This window comes from Hoplias malabaricus, chromosome 12, assembly GCF_029633855.1.
Source record: "Hoplias malabaricus isolate fHopMal1 chromosome 12, fHopMal1.hap1, whole genome shotgun sequence".
Lineage (NCBI taxonomy): Eukaryota > Metazoa > Chordata > Actinopteri > Characiformes > Erythrinidae > Hoplias > Hoplias malabaricus.
In genome coordinates, this window is record NC_089811.1 from 32,316,233 (window position 1) to 32,342,287 (window position 26,055).

Below are 26,055 nucleotides of genomic sequence, written 5' to 3' on the forward strand. Positions count from 1 at the left end.
AGCATTTCAGTATAAACTGGAGTTACACAGTGTGGGTGTCAGAACACCTGGTCACCTGAGCATCTGATAGGTTGACCAAGCTCCTGCTGACTAATGCTAGCATTCAGGCTTGATCATTTGGGTTAATCAAAGTAAGAAACAGAACAGAACGTCTCCTCCTCCAGTTTTGATTCTGAGGAGGAGAAAAGATTACATGTAAACTGTAAACAACATTTGCTATTAAATATCTCAAACATTTCTCTACATATGGCTTCACCCTTCAAGATGAAGCCACATACTCAATGTTTTCCAGATTTTTGTATAAAGTAGGCTTAAAGAGGTGTGCGTCTTATATTATATAATATAATATAATATATATGGGGGAAATGTATATGTATATGATGAAATTTGATGATTCTTTCCAGAGAACACTGTTAAGCTGTTGAATAATAACCACATTAGCTGTAAACATCCACTTAATAACAAAAACACATCTATTTTCAGTGCAATATTAATAACATTAATATGACATAATTGTGAAACTTTTAAAGAAAAACAAAGGCTTCACACACACTGTATTTAAAATGCATTCAAGAGTTTTTCTTTCAGCTGTATAGGGAGCATCCAGAGCATACTGGAAGTGGCTGGAGTGCCTATTGCTGCAAGGCTTATACTTGCATTACTACAACATGGCTTGTGTTTTAGTGGTGATTATCCTCATATATTTCAGCTATTGTATTCTGTTGCTGTATTTACATGCAAATTACTCTGTGCATAGTGGTGCTATACATGTAATTTAGTATGCAATGCATTGTGTAGTCCTATAAACAGTCCAGTGGTAATCTGGCCATCCCTTTTTTTTAATCCAGTAGACAAAAAGATAACTATTTCCCCAAGTGTCAGTGTAATCCCAGTGTAATCTACTTGAGTCATAATTGCACACTAAAGCTCAAATTGGCTGTCCTGTTCACTGTCTTGAAACTGAACTAATACTAGCCTTTGCAGGCATGACGTTTATCCAGCTTCAGTTATTAGTCATATTTTCCGTGAATCGATAGTGCAGGGTGTCATCAAGGAAACCATAGTTATGGGTAATATGATGAATGACACCACCCTCCAGCAGTCGTGAGCCATACAATAGTGCCTCCCCCTGGTCACTTGCCAAGCCAACAGTCTGCAGCCACAGTACCATTTCATTGCCCAGAAATGTCTCTGCTATACTCCGCTGGCCACACCTGTGCAAAAGATCAAAAGTCAGCCACTACAATCAGAACATCAAGAAGATACTGAATAGAAATAGAGCACAGGGTAGGGAAGAAGCAATTAATAGAACAGAAAGACCAAAAACAAAGACAATGGTTCAGAAAATATAGAGAACTGAAACTGATACAAATGAGAATGAAAGAGAGAAGAAGGAAACAAGGAAGTATAAAGGCAGGGAGAGGAAATACAGTCTACTGAGCATTCTGAATTCATTAGACTAATGAAGCTAATTATATTCATCAAATAAAATACTTCTGTTAACTAAAACACTTCAGAAGTCCTAAATTATGCAGTGGAGTCAAGTTATAGCAGAGCATGTTTACCTCTTCTTCTGGACAATGTCTTGAACACATTGTGCTTTATGATATTTTATAAACTGGTTACAGGTCAGTCTGATCTCCTCAGACAAATTCGACTGGCTTGTTGCCTTCTGACCATGTGCCTGCCTCAAATTGGCTAACCTATATTGATTAAAAAAATAATTATTACTCACTGAACTACCTCAAAAAAAAAAAAAAAATTTAAGATCACAAAACTTTAAATCAACACACCTCTTTTTAAAAGGTAAGATGATTAAATTTTTATCCAGGCCAAAAATTCCAAAGGATATGAAACCCTATGAGCAGAGATGAGCAGATACAACATTAAAAATATTCACAGCTATGATGCAAGAGTGAGATGCAATATTGTTAAAATATTACCTGTCCAAAATTGACAACAGCGCAAAAGAACTGGAGCTCCAAGTACAGTCTGCCTGGAATGTTACTAAAGAGCCACCAGAGACAGCTTGAGAGATTCTACAACACACAAAATGTTGATCAGCAGACTGAGTGAGTGCGTGACATGTACTGGTGATAAGAATATCTCCACCCAGTGACAGTGAAGGTAGGTCACTGAAGATGGTATCAATGAAAACATGCTGTAATACAGTTTTCTGATCCTATGACTCTGGTGCTACCAACTCATTTCTTAGTTACAATTGTCATGATACCTAAAAGTGCATGTGAAGTCGTGTTGGACCTAAATAAGCATTAAATAAAATAATAATATTTTTAAAGTTTATACTTACAGCAAGGAGACTGACAGTGAGCAACAGGCACAGCAAAACATGTCTGGCTATTTGTCTCTCTGTAGTCTGCAACTTCTGCTCTTCCTCCACCAGTAAACAATGAGAAGAATCACAGAAGCTCTCACACTCTCCTACAAACATATTTTTCATATTTTATTGTTCCATTTTTAAATATTCCAATTAAGTGACTTTAATGAATATATATGTCTCCTATAAACATGTGCTGTTCATAAAATAAAGCAATTTGCAAATAACGTAGTTTAGCATGTCAAAACAACCGCATAACAAAGCCTTTAATTGGAGATTAGTGTATTTGCTTTAGTTGATGTAACAATTTCCAAACTGACACTGCAATTGCAACACACAGAATGTGTCTAAACAAGGCCACAATTCAAAGCTGGTTCCACTACTTAATAGTGACTGTGCTTCATCATTTGCTGAGTAATAGCTGTTGTGGTACCTAATTCCTGGGTGTATGCAAGTGCCTTTATTTACCTAATAATTGACCTTTACCTAATAATTATTTACCTAATAATTTAAAGAAAAATAATGAGTACATGTGGGCGGCACTGTGGGGCAACATGTAGTATAGCTGTCACACAGCTCCAGGGATCTGGGGATGGGTGTTAGATTTTGTGAGGAGTTTGGCGTGTTCTCTCTGTGTCTGTGTGGGTTTCCTCTGTGTGCTCCGGTGTCCTCCCAAAGTCCAAAAACACAATTTGGTAGGTGGATTGGTGGCTCAAAGTGTCTGTAGGTGTGAGTGAATGTGTGAGTGTGTGTCGCCCTGTGAAGGATTGGCGCCCCTTCCAGGGTGTGTCCCCGCCACGGTCCTGAACTGAATGAGCGGTTACAGACAATGAATGAATGAATTAGGAAATATGTTAATCCACTACCTGCCCATAATATATTATAGTGTAGCACCAATATAAGGATGATTTAAAAAACCCTTAAACAAGAATAAAGCTAGAACTTATAAACCAACAACTGAATGGACTTTGATGTTTAAAAATACACTACTAAGCAGAAAAATGACAAAGTAAATATCAATGGTGTAATAATGATAAGTGAATGCCGGAATATACCTGACTGAACAGATGAAGTGTTCTTCACACTGCTGCGCTTAACAACGTTAGACTGTACCGAAGCAGAGTTACACTCACAACCCTGACAGTCTGCAATTGAAAAAAAAATACACAACACAAACAAAAAATTAACCATAATTAAGAATTTGAAAGATTTTGATCAGAGACTGAGTTATATCTGCAATTATAAGGTGCCATACTTCGTCTGAAGTCATCTTCTATGGAAGGCGGCTCAATAGTGCACCGGGCCTGTATGATGTTGTCTGCTCCTAGGTCCTCTGTGGTTCCATTTAGGGTTTCCTGCTCAAGGGTCTGATAGTCATGAGCGCCTCTGCTGAGCAGTGCAAGAGAGATGCCTGCTACAGCAATACCCACACTGAGCACCACTGATGTACACACTAGCTACATGCAGACAGAAGAGAGGAGAATGAAAATTAAGCATGTTTCTTTACATTACACTCCATTCATCTGATCATGGGAACTATACAAACATTTTGCTTTTTCTGGGTTTGCTTTTAGGGACAAGTTTCAGATTCCATACAGAAGGTTTCAAACCTTAGTTTATACACTCTTATCAGTAAGGTATTCCATTAGTTAACCATATCTTCTGTAGGAACAATGTCTTCCATTCATTCATTTTTTCAATTGTCTTTTGGTTCAGACGCACATTTTTGTCAAGAGTATGTGGACAGAGTGACAGACAACTTTTCATATCAGGTGTTGTAGCCACACCACAACAAAGTGTTTAAAAACCTAATTAGGCAATTTAAAATAATAACTTGCATAGCCATGCAGTCTCCCCAGACCAACACTGACAGAAGAACTCAATGACTTCAAGAATGGCACTAACATATGTTGCCATCTTGCCAAAATTCCTACTAGATTTACTCCTGTCAGCTACAAGATCTATACAGTGCTACACAAACACAGAAGGGACATCTGGTACTCAAGATTACTGCATGTTTAAAACCACACAAAAAAAGGTGGAGACACACCCTGGACAGGACACTGGTCCATTGAAAATGCATTACAATTGTGGACACCCTTGTGGACAAATTTCAGTGGCCAATCTACCTACAAATTTGTTTGTTGTTGTTTTAATTTTCGGACAGTGCAGATACCCACACAGACACTGGGAGAACACACAAAACTCCTCTCAGACAATCACAGAGTCAGGGCTTGAACCCACAGGACCCTGGAGATGTGCGATAACGGCACTACCTGTTGTGCCAGTGTACCTCTTCTTAAAAACTATATCATTTCGATTTGACAAAAACAAATCTGGATTTGGTAAATGCCAGAAGAATACTAATGATAGCATTGTTTTAACAGTAAATAGTTTTGGAGAGACAATGATCTGTGTTTGAATTTCAGGGCTTGGTTAGGTGTCCACATACTCTTGAGCAAACAGTATACACAACATGGACATAGGTATAAACATGCTAAAACGCCTGTGGCCACATGTTGCAAACTACAGCATTGTTAACTTTAATATGCACTTGAGTGCCTCTCTACCTGTGCTGTGCCAAAAAAGAAAGCAGAATCAATGGTGTCAGGCATCTTCTTCCCCACCAAGAGGAGGATACTCATTGCTAACACAGGCATTCTGTCAGTGAGAGAAATAAGACACTAAATATTAATATATATTAATACCACTAGGGACTTAAAACGGAAATAAAGCATCTGAACAGGTTTCTAAAAACGCATTTATTTACAAATGCAAGCATTAGTGAAAACTGTAGTCTGTAGCTCCTATAACACACAATTAGTAGAACTCACCCCCAGCCAGCAATTATTATGAAACCAGGCTGCACATTTAGCTCCTCATCCCTCTTGATTAGGAAGAGAGACAGGGCTATCAAACCTATGAGGAAAATATCAGAACTATAATTACTCAAAACATCAACTGACACACGTTTGAAAAAGATGTTCACCTTATGATTTATGAGAATTACACATTATAGATATTATAATTAGTAAGCAACGTCCATTTGAGTCAGATTATATTTGTGTGAGCATATTACCATACCTGGCCATATGTAAGTACTGTACAGTGATCCATACAGCAGTGTAAAGGTCAATATCTGACCAATGAAGTTATCTTTAACCACCACAAAGTTCCAAGCGATCATACCTATACACACACCCAACTACACATCAGGGGAGAGACAGAAGAATGGAGAACATAATAATGCTGAGGCAAAAAGAAATAAGAAGTGTTATATTATTTTGGTTATATATAAAGAATCCACTCTGGTTGGAAGGTCCACAAAATCTTACATCAGTTTATAAAGATAACATTTCATGTAAGTCAAATGTGATTAATATTGAAAAAAAAATATTCCATTGCCTCACCTGTGCCACAAACAGATTAACTGCTAACATATGAGGTAGTCTGCAGTACTTCTTACTCATTATACTGACAGCCACACACCACACCTACAACAAAATTACACACAGAAACACAATCAACCATCTCCAAAACAGTTGTGAAATTAGGTGGTTTGATGAAAGTTCTCTGATAGAAATTCAAAGATTTGAAGGGGTGCAGGTAATTCAGGTTCTTCTTTCCTCATTTCAGTTTTACATAAACAAGTTCCCCACTGACACAACCACTAAACACAGGGCCTGGCGGTCGACAGTGTTCAATACTCACAGAATGAGTCAATCAGTCTGCGCCGATATTGGAGGATACTTGTTTACATGTATATATCATTTTATCATTACCATATTTTGATAGCTTTCTATCCTTTGTTTAGACCTAAAGACCACAGAGAAGAGGAAGGAAATGTGGGCCCCCTGCAGCTGAGCACAACACAGTTTTTTTTTTATTTTGAAAACACTCTCCTCTGCTGCATCACAGAACAGTTCATCAATCATTCAGTAAACAGGTTAAACATCTGAGATTAACATTCCAATTCCTCCAGCCCCTCATGTTTCAATCCTTCTATGTCCAAGGCTCAAGGGTTATAACATATATGAGAAGAAGATATGCCAAAAAAATCACAATAATGTCACAATATTTTGACATAGTATATCACAATATTTATACATTTTTGTAATACATTATGTATGATATCCTGCTATGCAGACACAGTGTAATACAATCCTATTCAATATCTGCTATCAAAAAACTAGTGCTATAATGATCTATATTAAACCTTTCACATAATGCCACAAAAAATCAATTAAACAGAAGTAATTATGTTCTCCTCTTAATTAAATAGACAGAATGGACGATATCCACCAAATGCATATAAAACATATTTGTTTACGACTATATTAATCAAAATAAGAGTTAAATATTATCACAGTCTACTTCAGGTGTAAATCTATTCCAATACAACCCCAGTATGACCTGATCTAAACATGTTCTGCTATTTAGTCCTTATTATTACAGCCTGTGTGGTGTTGTAACAAGGTAAAATCAGAGATGAGAGAAACAAAAAGAGAAAGACAAAAAGGGTGCAATCATATTTGTGTCTGCTTACCAGTGCAAAAAGGCTGACAATGCTGATGTTAAAACTAACATTCTGTAGCGCAGACGCTAGTAGTTTAGAATCCATCCAGGGGATGGTAAGTAGCCAGGCAGAGACATACATGATGGGAGCAGAGAGAAATGTGCCAATGACCATCCCTGAGGTCACCTGGAGAATGCAGTTTGAGGCAAAAATCAAATGCACGCAATGTCATAAAAGTGTTAATTCAGCAAACAAGACACAGCACACATTATGATAAAAGCATTACAGCTATAAGCATGAGCTAGAAAGAAAAAAGAAGTAATATTTTGTAAAATGCAATAAAAATAAAAATCCAAGATGTGTTTATGCCCTAGAAGATTTAACTGACAAAACCACACAGAAAAAAAATATCCAATGTTTTCAACGGACAACTTCATTGTACTCCATAGGAGACAGATGTGGACTGCAGGCAAGGGAGTCAAACCCACACTTTGTGTGTCTATGAAGCCATGTTGTTGCAGCACATACGGAACAAGGCTTGGCATTGTCTTGCTGAAATAACCATGGAGTTCTCGGGAAAATGTTTGCATAAGTCTCTATAAAAACCCAATGGTTGCCTAGACATCAATGGAAGTTCCTCACATATGCAAGTCACCCATGCTGTGGACACTGATGCACCCTCCATACCATGAGAGGTATTGTCTTATGACAAAAATGATCATCCAGATTATTAGCAGTATTTGCATTAGTTTCTTCTTTGTTTTGGCCCATCTGAGATTAGACTGAGGGCGGCACGGTGGCGCAGCAGGTAGTGTCGCAGTCACACAGCTCCAGGGGCCTGGAGGTTGTGGGTTCGATTCCCGCTCCGGGTGACTGTCTGTGAGGAGTTGGTGTGTTCTCCCCGTGTCCGCGTGGGTTTCCTCCCACAGTCCAAAAACACACGTTGCAGGTGGATTGGCGACTCAAAAAAAGTGTCTGTGTGAGTGAATGAATGTGTGTGTGTGTGACTGTGTGTTGCCCTGTGAAGGACTGGCACCCCCTCCAGGGTGTGTTCCTACCTTGTGCCCAATGATTCCAGGTAGGCTCTGGACCCACCGCGACCCTGAATTGGATAAGCGCTTACAGATAATGAATGAATGAGATTAGACTGGGCCCAGAGATCTCATTAGTTGTTCCACACAGAACTTATGGCTTTCCCCTTAATAGAGTTTCAGGTGTATTTCTTGAAGCAGAGGCAGACTGTTAAGTGACAACAGTTTTGAAGTACTCCCAATATTTATTCACTGTAACATGACAGTATCTTTTGCATTGCCATGTTAGCATTTGAAGGTCAAGCTCATTCAAAATTTCCAGCCTTACCCCAAATGAACTGGTAATTCTCAGAATAATTTTACTTAATAAAAGTCATAAAAAAATTATTATTAAACCTTTTATATTCACCTGCGTATAGTGTGAAGCTTCAAAACGGTGTGGCATTTCTCTGTATTTGTACTTTTAATTTGGCACTGTCCCAACATTTTTTAAAATAACATATTTTATGAATATACTGTAAATAAATAAATAAAGCACTCACCACCTGCAGTTCCATGTTGTAGTGAGCAGCATATATGGCCACACTGGGTGCAGTGGGAAAAACTCCATACAAGAAGGCATAGTTTGAAAGACTGGTGTGGTTCAGAGAGCTAATATTCCCATTGTCCAAAATCTCCACCATACCTCTACAAATCAGTGGCATCACCAACCTGCAGAAAACAAAATCATAGACAAGAGTTATACGACACAGCGTGATAAACCACAAGCTGATATATGCTCCTTGGTTTTGTGCAAAAATGTCATGTATGTTTAGGAACTATCCCACATTTCTAAAACACTTGTTTGGAGATGAGTCCACTAAATCATTGTTTTTTTAGGTATTTTGATCATTTGGGCACTAAAGAGTCTGAAAACCTTACATAACATGAAAGCTTGACATAACAGGAACATTAAAACGCTGCAGATCTGAGTAAATTACAGGCTGTGGACAGGAACTTTCTCATATGTGCCCCAACTTGTTTTGTACCCACCAGAATGCTTAAGCAATGGGACCCAGGTATCATTGTCAAAAAATAAATGTAAGAAATCAGTACAGAAAGAGTAACAGGCTGGCCTGAGCTTTAACACAGCATTTAACTGTGCAATGCATTACAATAAAACAAAACTAGGCCAAAAAAAACTGAAGGTGAAACTGTGCTAATTCTCTAAAAGTAAAACAGGAAACAGAAAACAGAACCATATTATACAAATGGGAAAATAAGCTACTGTTATTGCACAATAATGGTAAACATGCTAAAAATGAAAATGCCTTGTGATCCAGTTCTTCAGCAGACAGCTTCTATGTGCTTACAGAGCAAACAAGCTTTTTGCAAATGCACATCAATAAATCTTACTGGTGAACCATGACATGCCATTGACCTGCTGACAGATGACTGTAACACTTACAGGAAAGCTTTGCAAGAAGCCGTTTTGACCAAAGCACGTGAGCAAAACACATATTTCCTGACTAATCCTAAAAAACGATTACATTCTTTCAACAGCTTCTTTTTGATGCTGTACAAGGCTAAATCCAAAAACAAAATATTTGAATGTTAAATAAATGCCACTTAGGCATATAATTAATTCATTCCCTTTTATCAAAACATACTCACAGTTTTGCAGTGATGAGCAGTATAAGAGCAACCAGAGTGGACTTTGTCAGCTTCTTCAGCTGACCCACCATGGTCAGACCCAGATAAAACAGAGCCGCTCCTCCAAAGGAATTGGCCAAGCCATCAACAAACTCCTCCATGAACGGTGGGATTTTCTGGCCCAGTAGAAAGTGTGATGCAATCCCAATCACTACCATGAAGACGATGGGGTTGCGGAGAACCTGAAGGACTACCACCCCGACCACATGCAGCTTGCTCTGCTGCTGCCCCTGCTCTGCCTGCCTCTTCTGGACCTCACAGAATGCAAAACCAATAGGATTCAACACCATGAGCGAGATTGGAGCCACCAGGTAGATATACTGCAGATAATCTGGATGTGTGTTTTTGTATAGAGCTTCAACTGTGGAAAAGACAGAAAGCATTTATAATAACTTTGGCTGGAAGGCATAACTAGTAATGTTGAAATGAAATTATCACATGCACAGAACATTTATGTAGATGCTTCTTCCCTTTTACTTCTTAAATTTCATAACCAAAAAACAATAAAAATATATATATAATTCACAGTCACCTTCTGCACTCAGAACTATTTTTAGCCATGTACAAAACAAATACACTGCCAAATGGATTAAGTAGCTCTGTACAGGACCAGCATGGTGTAAGCACTGCCACCTGAGTCAACACAGCTAGCGGATAACAGATTATTAGAGAGTTTGTCCTCACCTGGACAAAGGGCAATTTTGGGCATTTCTGTTAAGGATTTTCACATTGAACTTTTCTGTATGAATGATTTGCTGTTTGAAATAGAGAAAAGGGAAAAACGTTTATTACTAATCTTTCCAAAAACAATTACCTATAGGGTATCCCAGTGCAAAGTCATTACTCTGAGTGGCAAATATGGAGAAAAGGCCTGCTTTGGAGAATCGTGTGTCCTTGTGAGTCACCAAGAGTGTCAGTACACAAACAATGAAAAACACAGTCACTTTGGCCACCAAAACGCTCCAAAGAAATGACCAGATTACATTTCCAAAGTCCAGGAGCACCATATTCTTAAAGAGCAGTGCTGGCAGAGCAAACTTTGAAACAAAGTTTCCCAGGCCTTTGGCCTGTGTAGATGTGATGATACTGGTTCGGCCAGCTGCATATCCACACAGTATGATCCCAAAACACTCTAGGAGAGCAGGGAAAAGTTTATCAATGGACATGGCAGGATTGGGGCCAGATGAGGAGTCATCCCCCGGTTTGAGGTCAGACATGGTGGCGTTTCCTGACAGACGTTCCATCCCGTTGTAGGTAAGCAAACCTCACAGGTGGATGGACGATACTCAGGTTTCAGCCAGCCTGGAAAAAACAAACATGGCTGTACTGATTAATAATAATAATAAAAAAAAGGCCAAGAAACTATTAAAGCTGGAAAATAAGGATGTAATCAAAAGCTGCTCAAATTGTGTCAGAGGTCACAATTGAAATTTTTTTTTGCTGACTTTCTAATAATAAAATTGAAAATAAATACACATCCATAGAGCATACTACATATTTTAATGCATTATTCCTTTTTATTTTATTACTTCACCACATAGGAAAACAACATATAATGTGGCCATTGCAACAATCAACAAATAAACGTGTATTTTATAAATTTAATATGTCAGTGTGCAGCATTTTATACATGAAGACTGACATTATTTGTTGTATCTCCAGTCATTGATTCAACCCCGTAAAAGCTTAAAATTTTCCACCTTCCCCTTCAGTCAACTGCACAGATCTATGAATATGCAAACGATTCTCTGCACTCTCCTCTACCGCAGCTCAAAAACACTGCCCCACAAGTTGACACGGTTCCTTAGATTTATGTAAGAACCACCGGCTGTCAGAATTCGTCCATATGAGAATGCTTTTGAAACAGTGTAATTTCACAGCAGAAACGTTCAGCCTTAAATTGGCTCTCTTGCGTGTGGACATTGTTACAAAGCTATAAAAACTTAGAAGGTCTTTGAAAATTTTAAAGTTAAACAGACCTCTACACAATCTAGTAGTTCTCAGTTGGCCAAATAAATTAAGCCCAAAGTGAAAACTGGCCAACTGAATTTTACCTCAGCTCTTCGTTTATGGGTCAGTCTTGACAATGGACTTAATATGTAGCTAAAATTATAACTCATTTTCTGTGGAAACCCTCCCGCTCTCTGCGAAAGCTGCGCTGCGCAAACAGATCTGATTTACCTCGAGATACTCTGACAGGAAACCGGCATGTCAACAAACTCCTCTCTGTTTTAAACAGTTCCTCCTCTGCTCAGACTGGTTCAGGACTGATGTTCCGTTCATGGTCCAATTACAGTCGAAGAAGCACACTTCACATCCCAGCTGTTGTACCACTTTACCCTCTCTCGCTCTCTTTCTCTCACATTTGTTTCTTTCTCTCTCAATGGCGAGAAACTTAATTCCACCAATCAGGGAGAGCAGGGGGTGGGCTTAAGATTTTCAGCGCCATATTTGCTTGAATAAAAGTCCGGGTCGTTATGACATTTTTTTAAATAAATATTTTTTCAGGGCATTTTTAACTAGTTCGTTTGTCAAAACATTTGTCCTGTGACCCGCGAGGCCAAACCACAACAATCAGCGGTGGACTGAGGACCAAAAAGGGTACAAATAAAGAAGGTTGGAAGGTTTTTTTTAATTGTATTATTTAATTATAATTCAAAAATTTTCGGTTAAAATTTTGTCATATCCTGACAGTCCGTTTATCTTTCTTTTATTCTCTCTCTGTTACAATTTATTTCTCTCTCTCTCTCTCTCTCTCTCTCTCTCTCTCTCGCTCGCTCTCTCTCTCTCTCTCTCTCTCTCTCTCTCTCTCTCTCTCTCTCTCTCTCAATGGCGAGAAACAACTCCACCAATCAGAGAGAACAGGAGGCGGGCTTAAGGTATTCAGAGCCACATTTGCTTGAATAAAAGTCCAGGGCCTTATAAAAATTTTTACATAAACGTTTTTATCAGCTAGTTCGTATGCAAATCATTTGTACTTTGTGACCTGCAGGGCCAAATCTCGACTAAAAAATGGAAACAAATAAAGAAGGTTGGAAGGTTTCAAACCTAATTGTATGACAGTCCTCTCTCTCTCTCTCTCTCTCTCTCTCTCTCTCTCTCTCTCTCTCTCTCTCTCTCTCTCTCTCTCTCTCTCTCTCTCCCCTATTAGGTTATGGCTAGGGTCAGTTACTGGTTGGCAAAAGAAAACATTTAGGGCCCACAATTTATGGTCTAGTTTATAGTAACCAGCATTGCTCGCATGTATATTTAACACTAAATACAGGTGCAACAAAGTCAGGGAAGCTTTGTTCTAAAAGTCAAACTTCAGGCTCTGGATGAAGACAATGCATGTGTGTCATTGTTCAGATGTGACTATTTTACTGTACCAGGTGTGTCTGATTTAAAGTGCTTTATTTTAAACTGCTCTGAAATAAAGACTTCCAAATTATACATAAAGCCATTAATTGTCCATTCATTTATTTTATTAATTTTATATTAGAAACAATAAAAAAAAAAAAAGAAAAACCTCTGAAAAATATATTTGTAAAAATTGCACTATTACAAAGAAACGGCAACATTACTACATTAAGAGTCTACAGTTAGTAGTCTGTGCATTATCATTTGTGTGTGTGTAAATCGGGAATATATCATGTTGCGAATATCAAACCTCTTTACAACAATTAAATTGTCGAGACTTCTTCTCAAGCTTGTGCCCACAACAAAAATCATCTTGTTTTAAGGTGAAGACATGTTTAAGGTTATGGTTATTTCTGAAATTGTAACTATTAGCAATATTTAAAAATATTTATTTATAATAAATGTGTTCTGGAACTCTGTCCCAGTAATACTGCAATGGTGTGGGTGATTTCCTGTTCATCTGGGCACTGGAGGCAGTGGAGGTGCACCTCTGTCCTTCGGTAATGTTCCTGCTGATCCAACAAACACAAGCTATTATAGTAACATTAATAATTCAAAAACAGTATATTAATAAAATCCCTAAAAGTGCATACAATGCGTCAGCAAAAAATTATCAACAATGTAATATTGTGATTTTCTACGTAGAGTAGAGTCATTTGACTGAAATCTAGCATATGAAAAGTTGCAAAGGAATGCCTTTTATCTACAGATTTAACACAAGGTAAAATGAAACACATTTCAGTATCACAGACGTGAATGATATATTTCATTCCAAAAATGTTCCTCACCTTTGCTTTCATTCTTCCCTGCCTTGCTGGGATAGGTTTTGGGAAAAGGGATGTAAGGCTCAGGTGGAGGCAGCTCAGATAAGGAATGAAAAGAAAATCTAATTTCCCACTCATCTGAAAAAAAAATAGATATATTATTCTGTGAATCAAGTATCAGTGTCTAATATCCACAGGTCAGGGAAGCTTAATGGTCTAATGGTTAGAGGACAGGACTTGGTACTAGAAGGTTGCTGGTTCAATCCCTAGGGCCGGCAGGAACAGCCTTGGCTCCTTTAACTCCCAAAGGATTGGTGCCCGCTCCTCTGGGTGTGTGTTCACAGCCCCTAGTGCACTAGTGTGTGTGTTCACTGCCACAGATGGGTTAAATGCTGAAGACACATTTCGTTGTGCAGTGACAAATAATTGCACATTTTTACATTATAGACCTGTTGTAACAAACATCTCAATTAGTGTTAGTCAAGAGTCAGCAGTTATAAGTGTTTAGGGTGTCTCAAGAATCAGTCAAATAAACAGACATTATGAAAGAGGCAGAGGAAGTGTCCAGAGTACTGTCACAGGGCTTTGTGTGTGTTCTGCTGACCACAGAACAAATAAAAAAGTTTGCCTAACTGAGTGTGGTACTGAGTAGGAAGCTTATCAAACCTGTAAATCACAAAATAATACTACACAGTAAAGCTTTAAAGGCTTTATACAATTTCAAAATCAGTTAAGCCTTTTGCACACTATGCTTTTGCATGCTTTAGAAGTAGGACACACTTGTACACTTGCAGGAAAGCACTTGAACTCACCCACGAGTACACAACCCAAAACAACCACAAGGGTGGTCTTTGCAACCAGTTCATTAGGTCAGTGCAGCCACAAAGCCAAAGTCATGAGTGTTTTTCTGTGCTGACCAATCAGGTCTAAGGTAAGAACGGCCTGTTGGTAATTTCATCTGAGTGTCATGTGAATTTTATACCTGTGCTGGGTTTAGGGGGACTCTGGAAGCCATTGCCCATGGTGGAGGGAGGTGGTGGAAAGCCACCCATTCCAGGTCGGTCTGGGGGTGGAGGAGGTCTGCCACCCCCTCCAACACTGCCAGGGCGATTTGGAGGAGGTGCAGGTGGAGACATTGTGCCACCTCTGCTTCCTCCAGGTGCAGGGGGAGGTGGAAGAGACCCTATAGAAAAGCATTCAAATACATTGGACTGAGCAACATTGCATAATATAGCATAATTGAAACAGTGGAACTTAACCAAGATCTGTACCTGATCGTCCAGATGCGCTTTTTCCTTGTTGTGGTGGTCTTGAACTAGGTGGAGGTGGAGGTGGTCCAGAGCCTCCAGGACGTGGTGCAGGGGGCAAGTCTCCTCTTCCTGAAGGGAGTGGTGGCTGTGGGGTATTACCTGTAGGTCTTGGTGCTGAGGGGACTGGTGGTTTATTTCCCATTGGAGGCAGTGGTGGAGGTCCATCATGTGACAATGATGCCCTGTTTCCCCCTACAGGTGGTGGGGGAGGAGGGAAATCATCTGAAGGACCAGAGGGAATTGTGGGAAGTGGTGGGCGGCCACTAGATGGAACTGGAGGTGGGGGGAAGGAAGCCCTGTTTCCCCCTGTGGATGGTGGTGGAGGTGGAAAATGATTAGAAGAATCAGGGGGAATATTAGGGAGTGGAGGGCGGCCACTAGAGGAACCTGAAAGTGGGGGTAAAGAAGACCTGTTTCCCCCTGTGGATGGTGGTGGAGGTGGAAACCCATTTGAAGAATCAGAGGGAATTGAAGGGAGTGGTGGGCGACCACTAGAGGGAACTGGAGGTGGAGGAAAAGATGATCTGTTTCCTCCCATGGATGGTGGAGGAGGTGGGAAATCATTTGATGGGGGAGGGGGAAATGAGGAAAGTGATGGACGGCCACTTGATGGAACAGGAGGTGGGGGACCACTGGCAGGGGGTGGAGGTAGGCTTTGACGTCTGCCTGGAGGGGTAGATTGTACAGAATGGGAAGAGGGTAGGGTTCGACCTCCCGGTAAACTAGGAGGACCGCTGGGAAAGGGACTACGCTGAGTGGAAGGTGCAGAGGAAGGCACTGGTGGGAAGTTGCCCCTGTTCATGGAACCTCTTCCAGGAGGAGTGCCAGGAAGTCGAGGAGGACCGCCTCCACCTGGTACCGGGGGTCTGCCAGTAGGTGGCATAGGTGGCCTTGCTGTGTAAAGATAAAACTATGTTTAGAACCCAAACAAGAGACGTAGACTATTTTGTATATTTTGACCTACCATAGCAATGCTTTTATATCTGAGAAATTAAATAACAGTTACCAGCTGTATCTCTGCCTCCTGGGGATTTTAGTCTTGGCATCCCACCCTGAAACAGTCCACCTAGCCCACCTCCTCCTCCTCCTCCACCTCCACCGCCACCTCCGCCTCCTCCACCCCCTCCTTTCGGCTCTGAGGAAGAAGATATTGTTGTATTTAAATAAAGACATTTACATGGTTGTTGAATATAACATTTGCAGTATACAAATTCATTATTCACGGGTAGCAGTGATGTAATGTTTTTGGTGTGGGTGCCATATTTGGGACAGATTGTCTGGTTTCAGAATGCAGCAGTAATATAAATAGGAAACAGATAAATTTAGTTTTTAGCTCCTCTCCTTGCACCAGAGAGAGATTTGGAACACCCAGAACCACCTCCACTTTGCACTGTGTAGTATGAGGAGAAAAAGACACATTAGCACACTAGTATTTTTGTCACTGGATCTAATGGAAAACTACTCATTAGTCTCTAATGTGTTTTTCTGATCTTCTGTCTGAAAACTGTTGTAAAAGTGTGTAAGACACTACAGACACAAGCCACGTAATCCTTTGTCTCCACTTTTCACAGTTTAAATGTGATCTCGCTGTCCCTCCGCTTATTTGAATTTTTGGAGGACAATGTATTTAATCGTGTCATCATAATTTATTACTCTGATTAGGCTTAAATTTTAATAAATGACCTCTCTTTGTCTGAAAGTGTGAGTGATCAGTGAGAGAGGTATTCATGCCACAGAGAAGCAGGGGCAGAAACCCAAATGTCTCCTTACACCATCTGTAGGGCAGAGTCTTTCATAAAATAACTCACATAATGCATTGTATGTCGAAATCAATTTTAGTGAGTTATAAGGTTCAAGTTCCCTGTTGAATTAGTGACTAATTACAGTCTTTATTATTCTTTTTATTATGTGTTTTTATTATCTGCACTAGGGGTATGGTGCTGGGGCATGGCCTGAGCTCCTCTACTGTCACAGGAACAGAGCTCTGTGACGAGGATAAATGGTCAGGGATATATACTTATTTCTTTCATTTTAACGTCTAAATACAGACTACAAGTGTTGACAGAAATAATAAAAAAATTTAAAAATTCATTTTTCATGTGTGTTTGAGTAATAAGTCCCCATTAGGGCGGCTACGGAGTTCTGTGACGTCAGCTGCAACCAACGAATACACTGACAGAACTGAGATACACCAATATCAGCTGTTGCTTTGGATAACGTTGGTACATTTGTAAAATATACCTATACTTGGATGAGCAGTACAGAGTACACTACTTTACTGAGAGCATAGTTAATGCAGCTAAGTTAATGCCGTAAATTTAGCACAGTAGTCCAGCATCAGCTAAATATTTGGGTAACACTTTAAACTACAGAGTAAGTAAGCCATAAGATAAGATAAGTACTGAGTAAGTAAAGGGTATGATACTAGAAATGTGTAGTTATTATTAGGTATCTTACAAATATTTTACAAATGAGGAAGAATAGCAGAAGAGAAACATCCATTTCACCATTACTCAGCTATGTACATATAATGTCTTAATGCATATAGGCTAAACAGTGTAAAATATCTCAGAAGTATGAGAACAAAGGGCCATGAAACTCTGCTAATGAAAGTAGTTGACCATGGCCTTCCCTGTATGTGCACTGTAAATAACTTTAAAGGATCTGTAATTACATTCAGAACTACAGTCAGTTCAAAATAGTAGCTGCATTCCTTATTTATAAAAAATGACAGTAATAGTCACTTGCATAAACTGTCATACTATTTTGCCTTATTTGTAAGGTGTTTGTAAGATACCCAGTAATAACCACATATTTCTAGTATCATGCCCTTTACTTACTCAGCACTTATTTTATCTTATGGCTTACTCAACAGGTACCTACTCTGTACTTACCCAGTAATTAGCAGGCTGTAATTTAAGTTGTTCTGGAATACTTTTAAATATCAACCAATTCAACACTTGAGCAAGTCTTGTGATAATGTTATTATGAGCTGTGTATGTGTTGTTTCATAAGGAGAGTGTAGTTACTGAATACTGTGTATGTTTTACAGGGACAAATTTCACTCACTATCCAACACTGGAGCACTGCGGTCATTGGTGACGGTTTTTTTCAGGCGAGCTCCTTTGCCGATGTCGGAAAGTAAGGCATTCCTTCCGTGCTGCTCAGATCTGCTCAGAGACGGTTTCTCTGTATTTGCCTGTTTCCAAAGACACTCATTAAGACCACCAATACACAAGGTATTACTTTAACCAGTAGATGTCTCTCTAGAATCACAAATGCTAATCTTGATCCAGGTTTTATCCGAGTACAGCAGGAGAGCTTTGGTGGAAATACACCCCCTGACCAAAAATATTTACTTATTTAAATAAGTAAACACTTATGAGTCTGTGATGAGATAATTTCTACTGTGATTAATATGTTTCAACTTGCAACAATATATTCAACCCTAACTGAGGCAGTCAGTAGCCTGGTTTCTTTTAATAAACCACCTGGGAAACATCATGAGGTTGTGGTGTTACTATGAAAAAGAGGTTACTGTGTTACAGAAGGGTAATTTTTTAAATTGAAGCAAAATTATTAGCCTGCATCAAGCAACAAAAACAAGGATATTGCTGAAATAACAGGTTGAGTTGAGAAAAGCCCAACATGTTATTAAAACCTGGAATTAAATTGGTGAACCATAAGCTTCACAAAAAAAAATTCAGAAAAATATTTCTAATGCCTATGATTATTCATTCATTATCTGTAACCCTTATCCAGTTCAGGGTCGCGGTGGGTCCAGAGCCTACCTGGAATTGGGCACAAGGCGGGAATACACCCTGGAGGGGGCACCAGTCCTTCACAGGGCAACACACACACACGCGCACACACACACTTTTGAGTCGCCAATCCACCTACCAACGTGTGTTTTTGGACTGTGGGAGGAAACCGGAGCACCCGGAGGAAACCCACACAGACACAGAGAGAACACACCACACTCCTCACAGACAGTCACCTGGAGGAAACCCACGCAGACACAGGGAGAACACACCACACTCCTCACAGACAATCACCCGGAGGAAACTGACACAGACACAGGGAGAACACACCACACTCCTCACAGACAGTCACCCGGAGGAAACCCACGCAGACACAGGGAGAACACACCAAACTCCTCACAGACAATCACCCGGAGGAAACCGACACAGACACAGGGAGAACACACCAAACTCCTCACAGACAGTCACCCGGAGGAAACCCACGCAGACACAGGGAGAACACACCACACTCCTCACAGACAGTCACCTGGAGGAAACCCAAGCAGACACAGGGAGAACACACCACACTCCTCACAGACAGTCACCCGGAGGAAACCCATGCAGTCACAGGGAGAACACACCAAACTCCTCACAGACAGTCACCTGGAGGAAACCCAAGCAGACACAGGGAGAACACACCACACTACTCACAGACAGTCACCCGGAGCGGGAATCAAACCCACAACCTCCAAGTCCCTGGAGCTGTGTGACTGTGACACTACCTATGATGAGATATCACTTAAACACTTGGTAAATTTGAAAACAAGTTCTCCTTTAATAGTGAAAAGATTAAAAACAGAGAATTTCAGCAAAACATTAATACATCTGTTGTAAAGTTATCAAAACTATGCTGTGGTGAATGGGAGCCGTAATCAAAACTGCACAACAGAATATCAGAGTGAGGGTTTTGGGGGTGGGGAAGCAGGCAGTGTGTATACTGTAAAGAATTTATGAAGGTAAAGCGAACAATATATAATAAAACAATCTCCAGGATATATCTGATGTGTTGTAAACAAAAATACAAGGTTATCATTGACCAACTTGAACGTATTTTGTAAATTTAAACAAATTTACAATTTGATGTCTGCAACACACTGGGGAAAATATTATAGAGTACTCAAGTTATACAGTTTTGACACATAACACTTTAAGCAGGTGAATATAGAAAGATCCCCCTCACAGTCGCTGCAAGCAACAATGTGGAATTGGCTTACCTCTTTGTGCCAGTCTGCCACTACCACAAGAGACAATCTGAAACTCTATATTCAAGGAGAAAGCCATACGTCTTATGCTGAAATGTTATCTAGTTCTCTGGACCTGAGGTGACCTCACATAAGGAGTTTTCACATATGAATTCTAGAAAAACTCCAGAGTTCCAGATTGGTTCTTTCAACCATGTACAGACTTTCTGTCAGATGTATTCTCACAGCTGTACATTTTTGGCTTGCTTTAGGCACGTGGCAGCACATGTTCAACACATGCAGGAGCTATGTAAAGTCCGGGAGACTTACAGCTCATCATTGTAAACTCTGGAAAATTTCTAGGTAACCATGCATGCGTGCAAGGGGCTTTATTTTGAAAAACCCAGGAAGCATGTGCTGTTGTCAGAGTCCAAGTATCAGCTGGTTTGGGGAATAACACATTGAGCTCTTCAGGCAAAAATACAAAAAGGACACACTCAGACTTGTCACTGAAAGGACTCAACTGTGATTTTCTAGACACATACTGTGTGAGCTTGACTGGCCCTGTCTCCAGTTCAGCTCTGTCTCACATGGTGCATTATGTAGGGTAGGGTTTTTCAAGGGTCACAAAGATAAAAGATAATTACTAATTAACTGAATTTTAACCAACACATTAACACAAAATGAACATGTATGCAAATGACTCCTTAACTGTGTAGTTAGCCCAGCTGCTGTTCTAAATTTAAAGGTGAATCCCATTTCTTATATATATATTTTTTTTCTAACCTTCTAATTCCATCTTAAATGTTGCAGTAAAATAAGGCACCAGAAAGTGATTGAGTCACAATTTAAGGTGGAACTGGAGATTAACATAGGGTGACCAGACGACCAGACCAGACGTCAGGGCAAAAATGGGGAAATGGGCAAGAGTAATGACAAGGAAAGGTGATGTTACAGTGGTAGACATGCTTCAGTCTCAACTGTTTTGTTGACACACAATCAAGTTGGTCAGTGAAAGCATTGAAAACACTTTCTGTTTTTTCTTTTTTTTTTTTTTGTAATTTCTCAATTAAACAAACGTTCAAGAGAATACATAAACCACAGAATTATTTATTTACTTACTTATATATAAAACAAGGATTCTACATTTGGATTATTGGTTTGCTTATTTTGGATTATATGATAATTATTTACCAGATGTGTTTATGCTGTTGTAGATGATGTAGGCTGATAGCTAACACCACTAATCTCCATACAGCTGAATCATGTTCACTTCCCAGCTGGCACAGCAAATTCACGTGTTAAATCAACAATATTAGTGTTAAATTAACACTGTTAGTGTAATAATTGAACACTTTCAGTGTTAACACTAATAGTGTTGATTTAACATTGGTGAATTTGTTGTATGGGCAGGAACACACAATAATAATATTCTTAACCTTCCTCTGCAACATGACCAAATTGGTAAGTGGCTTTGATTAAAAGCACTGGCCAAATTCCATAAATGTAAAGGTATATTTCTTGTGTCTTACCAAAGCAAAAGTTGGAGGTGGTGGAGGTGCTGGCGGTGGTGGTCCAGGCATATTGGCTTTTATATATCCTTAAGCTTGTACCTAAAAGTTCACACACACACACCCACACACCAATGCAGAGAGAGGAAACAGTTAATAAGAGAGGATTACAATAGTTTGTTTTTTTTACTTCTCTAACACAGTTCTTAACCTCAAACACACACTAATATACATGCTAACATACACACACACACATACGTGTGCAATAGAGATTCACACCTTATCTTCCTGTGAAAGATAAAGAAGCCACTTACAAGCAGTGAAAGAGGTTGATGTAGATACTGAAGGGAACTCAAGAACATGGTCAAGTGTATCATGAAAATAAAAATTCACTTACACTGCTTCCTCTTTCTTGTTAGAAAGTTATGTTTAAATCTCAAGGCTGAAGGCAATCGGTTTGCATGACGCATGGATCACAAATGTATTTGTGTTAAACATACGTCTTTCCTCGTTACTGAGTCATCTCTGGAGAACAGAAATTAACAGAAGTTCACTGTTGCTTCGATCTAAAGAGATAGCAAATGTGTAGCATGCTGTCCATGTGTTACATGGAAGGCGATGCAAGCATGGCTCTGGTCATGTTTCTTTAATTTTACACGGCAGGCAGTGTAGAATCTGGCCTGTCTCCAATGCCTGTGGCTCCAGGACTGATGCCAAATTACAATAGCTCAGGGCTTACAGGACACAAGCAACTTCACCACTACTCCACTCTCTGGGCCCAGAGCCTCAGGATGTACAGCTGCTGTACAGAGATGCTGCTCTCAGCTTTAAATACATTTTTACATTTTTAGTTTGTGGTTTTGCCATCAGTGATGTGTGAGATATATCTAAATAAACAATAAAGTGTTTTGTATGTGTGCGTAAGATAGTACTAACAAATCTACCAATCTTACATTAATGCGACAGTGAACTCCAGAATTCTCAGCTCAAATGATAAAAGTCTCCTGTTAAAGGTCTTTTAATAAACCACAGGATATGAAGTCACAGACCAAGTCTTGCTATATTAAAAAAAAAAGTAGTGCTACAGTACTTTATAAATTTATGTAATTTCCTTTTAAAACAGCAATTTCTGGATTTCAAAAATATTAAATTATAGATAAATCTGGGTAGATCCCAGACACCGGTAGAACACAAATCACCATCAGAGTAACAGTCCTTAAACCCCCTTAAATCTTAGAGTGGACAGTCTCTGGTTTTCCTTACAGTGGAAAGATAAGCTGATGTTCCACTGTAAATTCAGAACATTATGAGTCTGAAAGGATATGGAGCTGTGAAGAGCAAAAGAAACAGAAAAAAAAGTAAACAGAAAAAAAATAAGTTGCTGGTGTTTTTCAGAACAGTACCTGAGTCCCGACCTCAGCACCACCAAATGTGTTTGAGATTTCTTTATTTATTTGTAGCAAAAAATAATTAGCCATCTTCTAAGACTAAAATTCGAAGTTGGGGGAAATACTAAAAGCAAATATAGCAATTTCTTTATTACACTGACAAATGAATACTTTGTTTTTTAGTTCCTTGCTAGACTAGAAATGAATAAATGAAAGGTCTCTGATATCATAAACGTTCTCGGTAGTACAAAAGGCCTAGTTACTAAAGCAGAACACTCTGGTTGAGGGAAGCAGTGGTCTCAGTATCTACTGTAGAAGAGGTCAGAGCTACTTCCTGATGCACACTCTCCTAATGATGGCTTCTTTGCAAAAAGTGTAGCACCATTTCCTCTGCAGCTAGAACAGCCAGAGACAGGCGACAGATTTTGAGTGTATGGTGCACAGTACATGTGAACCTAAGACAGGTTTTCAGTATGAAGAAGCCTACAGAGGACAGAAAGTAACTTCTGTCTGCGTTGTTTTCTTAATCAAGTAACATTCTTATCTATTATAGGTTAAACAGACAGGCCTGAATATTATGAAAATGTTGTGCTGCTGGGTTTTATTCTTTCTTTCTTTTCTTCATTAGTGCTTCTAAAATGTGAATCCAGAAAATCATAATAAATGTGAGGACTGTTCTACATCGAGAGTGAAGAGTTACATTTTTACAGTTACATCAGATAGCATCTTATTTTCTGAAGACATAGGCCTTCAGCTTAAGGTGAGATTTATGGCTGGCTTATTTTTTAGAGCTGTTCACGACAACCTTATACTGGAATCAGTATGGAACACATATACAAACATCCTAAATTATTTAGTATGTGTGTCTAAGTATAAATATAGATAAACTATGCTTTATTGCACATAGTGAATATTTAAATATTGCTGAAAAATTGTTCTTTGAAAACTTATGAAAATAACATATAGAACATTACCTACTGTGATGCCCCAACCTTGAAGACACAATTAGTTTCATTCTCTTTGTAGGTAGGGTGGCCCACACTCACTTTGCACCACCCATCACACTAGCACAGTGCTGGCCAGCTTGGGTTATGCTAGCTGACGCAGCTTTTCAAGTTCTATTCCAGCACATTGAACTGTCCTGTGACGTTTGTCACAGCTGTAGCAGTGGCTTGTGCTTGTCCCCACTCTCTTTGCTTGGTGATATTGTGTGTGTGAGTGGGAGGGTGTCCTAGATAACAGGTGCAATTGATGATGACTAGTGATTGGGGAGTAACTAGGATAAAAATGATAAATATACCAAACTGCTGAACATAGCCATTATTTATTGTGTTGCTATATGACAAATAGATATGGTTCTGTACTAATCGTATGTAACCACATGCGCAAGACAGAAAGTCTGTGTATTTGCATTATATATAAAATATGTTAAATCATACTACAAAGAATGGTTTAATCATTGTTAGTTTGTTTGAAAAAATACAGTGTAGCCTGTCTAAAACTTATTGTACCTCAGAAAGGACTATTGCAGAAAAAGGTCTCAATTAATTTTTCTGTAGGAATGTGCTTAATTATTTTATCTTTAAATTTGCATAGAAATAGCAATCATATCTAAAAGAATATTTAGCCACATCATAAGTTGATATCTGAAAGTACCTCTCTGCCCTTTAATGCCTTTCTGTAGACTCTGTGTGTATCAGGCATATTTCCTCATCTGAGTTTCCTCTGAGGTGCAACCCAACAGCAACCCAACCACCTTTAGACCGAAAAAACACCAACCTTTGATGAGCAAAGATGACCAGGTTTTGTCCAAAACTCCCCTTCCCTCCTCTGACCCTCTTTCTCTACGAATTTCCCCTCAGTTTGCTCAGGTAGATCTGCACTCACCGCGTATAAAGCAGTAGAGAAGTCACTTGCAAAGTTGTGCAAACTGTTGCACTACACTTCCTCTCTCTCTCTCGCTCTCTCAGACACATGCATTTACTTACACACACACACACACACACACACACACACAGGGGAGTGGGCCTAGAGCACGAAATGCAAACGAACACTACCGCATGCATTTCCTCACCCAGAGAGAGACAGAGAACAGCTACTGTAACTTAGAAGATATGGCAGCTCCTGTTATGTGTATCAACAGAAAGAGGAATCAAGTCTTTAATCACAAATGAAAAAAGCTGCATATTTTTAGACACAAAGCTAAACAATTACTAAAATAAAACAGGAAGCATCCTTCATCACCTATACCCCAAACTCTGGAACAGTTTACCTTAATGTATGAGAGAAACGGGCTCAGGAGACATTTGTAAACAACAATTTAAAACATTCTTCTTTCATTGAGCTTATGATTAACTAAACGGTTTTTATTATTGTTCTTCTATTATGTTGAGTATCTATTTTAACCATGTTTTGTCATTACAATCCTATTATTATTAATATTATTACTATTGTTGTTTTTTTAATGCATCATAGTGTATATATACTATACACACACACACACACACACACAAAAAAACTGTACAAATGTACTACACACACACACCAAAACACTGTACAATGTACTAAATACAATGTTTACACTTCTACCAGAATGGACATAACTGCACTTTACTGCTCCCACAACTAGTGAGTTAACTGCACTGTCCCTTTCCTTTATTATATTTTATTGTTCATTGTATTGTAATTGTCTCATGTATATGTTGTAAATCGTCTTGCATCATTGCACATGCTACCCTGCTCGTGCACTTTACTTTGTGTTGTATTGTGTAATTTGTTGTTCTATGTAGCACCCGGAACATTGTTTCGTTTCACTACGTCCTGTGCACTGCTGTATATGGTTGAAATGACAATATAAACACTTGAACTTCAGTCAGAGCCTGGGCAAACAAAAATCCATTTAACTGAATGTATCACCATGCTGTCTTCACCAGCCCTTTGGTATTGATCTTGCCTTGCCTTTCCTTGATTTCCCTTCCAGGACCCTAAACTAAAACACTGGGGAAAATGTAACACCCTTCGTAGGGCAACACACACCCACACACACACACACACACACACCTATGGACACTTTTGAGTAGCCTACCAACTTGTGTTTTAGAAGTGTGAGAGGAAACCGGAGCACC

At 39.3% G+C, this 26,055-nt stretch overlaps 2 protein-coding genes across 6 annotated transcripts; both read right to left on the reverse strand.

Moving 5' to 3' along the window:
• Positions 1 to 2: 2 nt before the first annotated feature.
• On the reverse strand, positions 3 to 11,928 carry gpr155a (G protein-coupled receptor 155a). Of its 3 annotated transcripts, XM_066686736.1 has the most exons (16): positions 11,759 to 11,928; positions 10,392 to 10,879; positions 9,539 to 9,938; positions 8,428 to 8,596; positions 6,885 to 7,040; positions 5,749 to 5,832; positions 5,423 to 5,543; positions 5,173 to 5,257; positions 4,909 to 4,999; positions 3,594 to 3,795; positions 3,394 to 3,483; positions 2,312 to 2,442; positions 1,944 to 2,039; positions 1,794 to 1,858; positions 1,566 to 1,703; positions 3 to 1,214 (listed from the first exon to the last, which is right to left on the reverse strand). In XM_066686736.1, exons 2-16 carry the CDS (start codon positions 10,819 to 10,821, stop codon positions 1,004 to 1,006), a joined length of 2,469 nt encoding a protein of 822 aa, XP_066542833.1. In that variant the 5' UTR covers positions 10,822 to 10,879; positions 11,759 to 11,928; the 3' UTR covers positions 3 to 1,003. The 3 variants fall into 3 exon arrangements, with proteins under 3 accessions (XP_066542833.1, XP_066542834.1, XP_066542835.1); XM_066686737.1 differs by lacking the exon at positions 1,566 to 1,703; XM_066686738.1 differs by lacking the exons at positions 1,566 to 1,703; positions 1,794 to 1,858 and having other exon boundaries at positions 1,043 to 1,214.
• Positions 11,929 to 13,031: 1,103 nt separating this feature from the next.
• Positions 13,032 to 24,874, reverse strand: wipf1a (WAS/WASL interacting protein family, member 1a). Of its 3 annotated transcripts, none has more exons than XM_066641045.1 (8): positions 24,710 to 24,874; positions 21,564 to 21,644; positions 18,120 to 18,249; positions 16,057 to 16,185; positions 15,012 to 15,944; positions 14,723 to 14,923; positions 13,765 to 13,878; positions 13,032 to 13,485 (listed from the first exon to the last, which is right to left on the reverse strand). In XM_066641045.1, the coding sequence occupies exons 2-8, from the start codon at positions 21,612 to 21,614 to the stop codon at positions 13,433 to 13,435; spliced, it is 1,611 nt and encodes a 536-aa protein (XP_066497142.1). In that variant the 5' UTR covers positions 21,615 to 21,644; positions 24,710 to 24,874; the 3' UTR covers positions 13,032 to 13,432. The 3 variants fall into 3 exon arrangements, with proteins under 3 accessions (XP_066497142.1, XP_066497140.1, XP_066497141.1); XM_066641043.1 differs by having other exon boundaries at positions 13,032 to 13,488; XM_066641044.1 differs by lacking the exon at positions 24,710 to 24,874 and adding an exon at positions 23,905 to 24,062 and having other exon boundaries at positions 13,032 to 13,488.
• Positions 24,875 to 26,055: the final 1,181 nt, after the last annotated feature.

What these genes read in the sequence shown, in the direction of transcription:
- wipf1a (XM_066641043.1), bottom strand. Translation starts at nt 21,614, where the DNA reads ATGCCTGGACCACCACCGCCAGCACCTCCACCACCTCCAACTTTTGCT. An exon ending in CACCTCCAACTTTTGCTTTG is followed by an intron (nt 18,250 to 21,563) that starts GTAAGACACAAG and finishes CTTTGGAAACAG; the next exon opens with GCAAATACAGAGAAACCGTC. An exon ending in TCCCCCTAAACCCAGCACAG is followed by an intron (nt 13,879 to 14,722) that starts GTATAAAATTCA and finishes TTTTTTTTTCAG; the next exon opens with ATGAGTGGGAAATTAGATTT.
- gpr155a (XM_066686736.1), bottom strand. Translation starts at nt 10,821, where the DNA reads ATGGAACGTCTGTCAGGAAACGCCACCATGTCTGACCTCAAACCGGGG. An exon ending in CACTTCATCTGTTCAGTCAG is followed by an intron (nt 2,443 to 3,393) that starts GTATATTCCGGC and finishes ATATGTTTGTAG; the next exon opens with GAGAGTGTGAGAGCTTCTGT. An exon ending in TCACTGTCAGTCTCCTTGCT is followed by an intron (nt 2,040 to 2,311) that starts GTAAGTATAAAC and finishes TGTGTGTTGTAG; the next exon opens with AATCTCTCAAGCTGTCTCTG.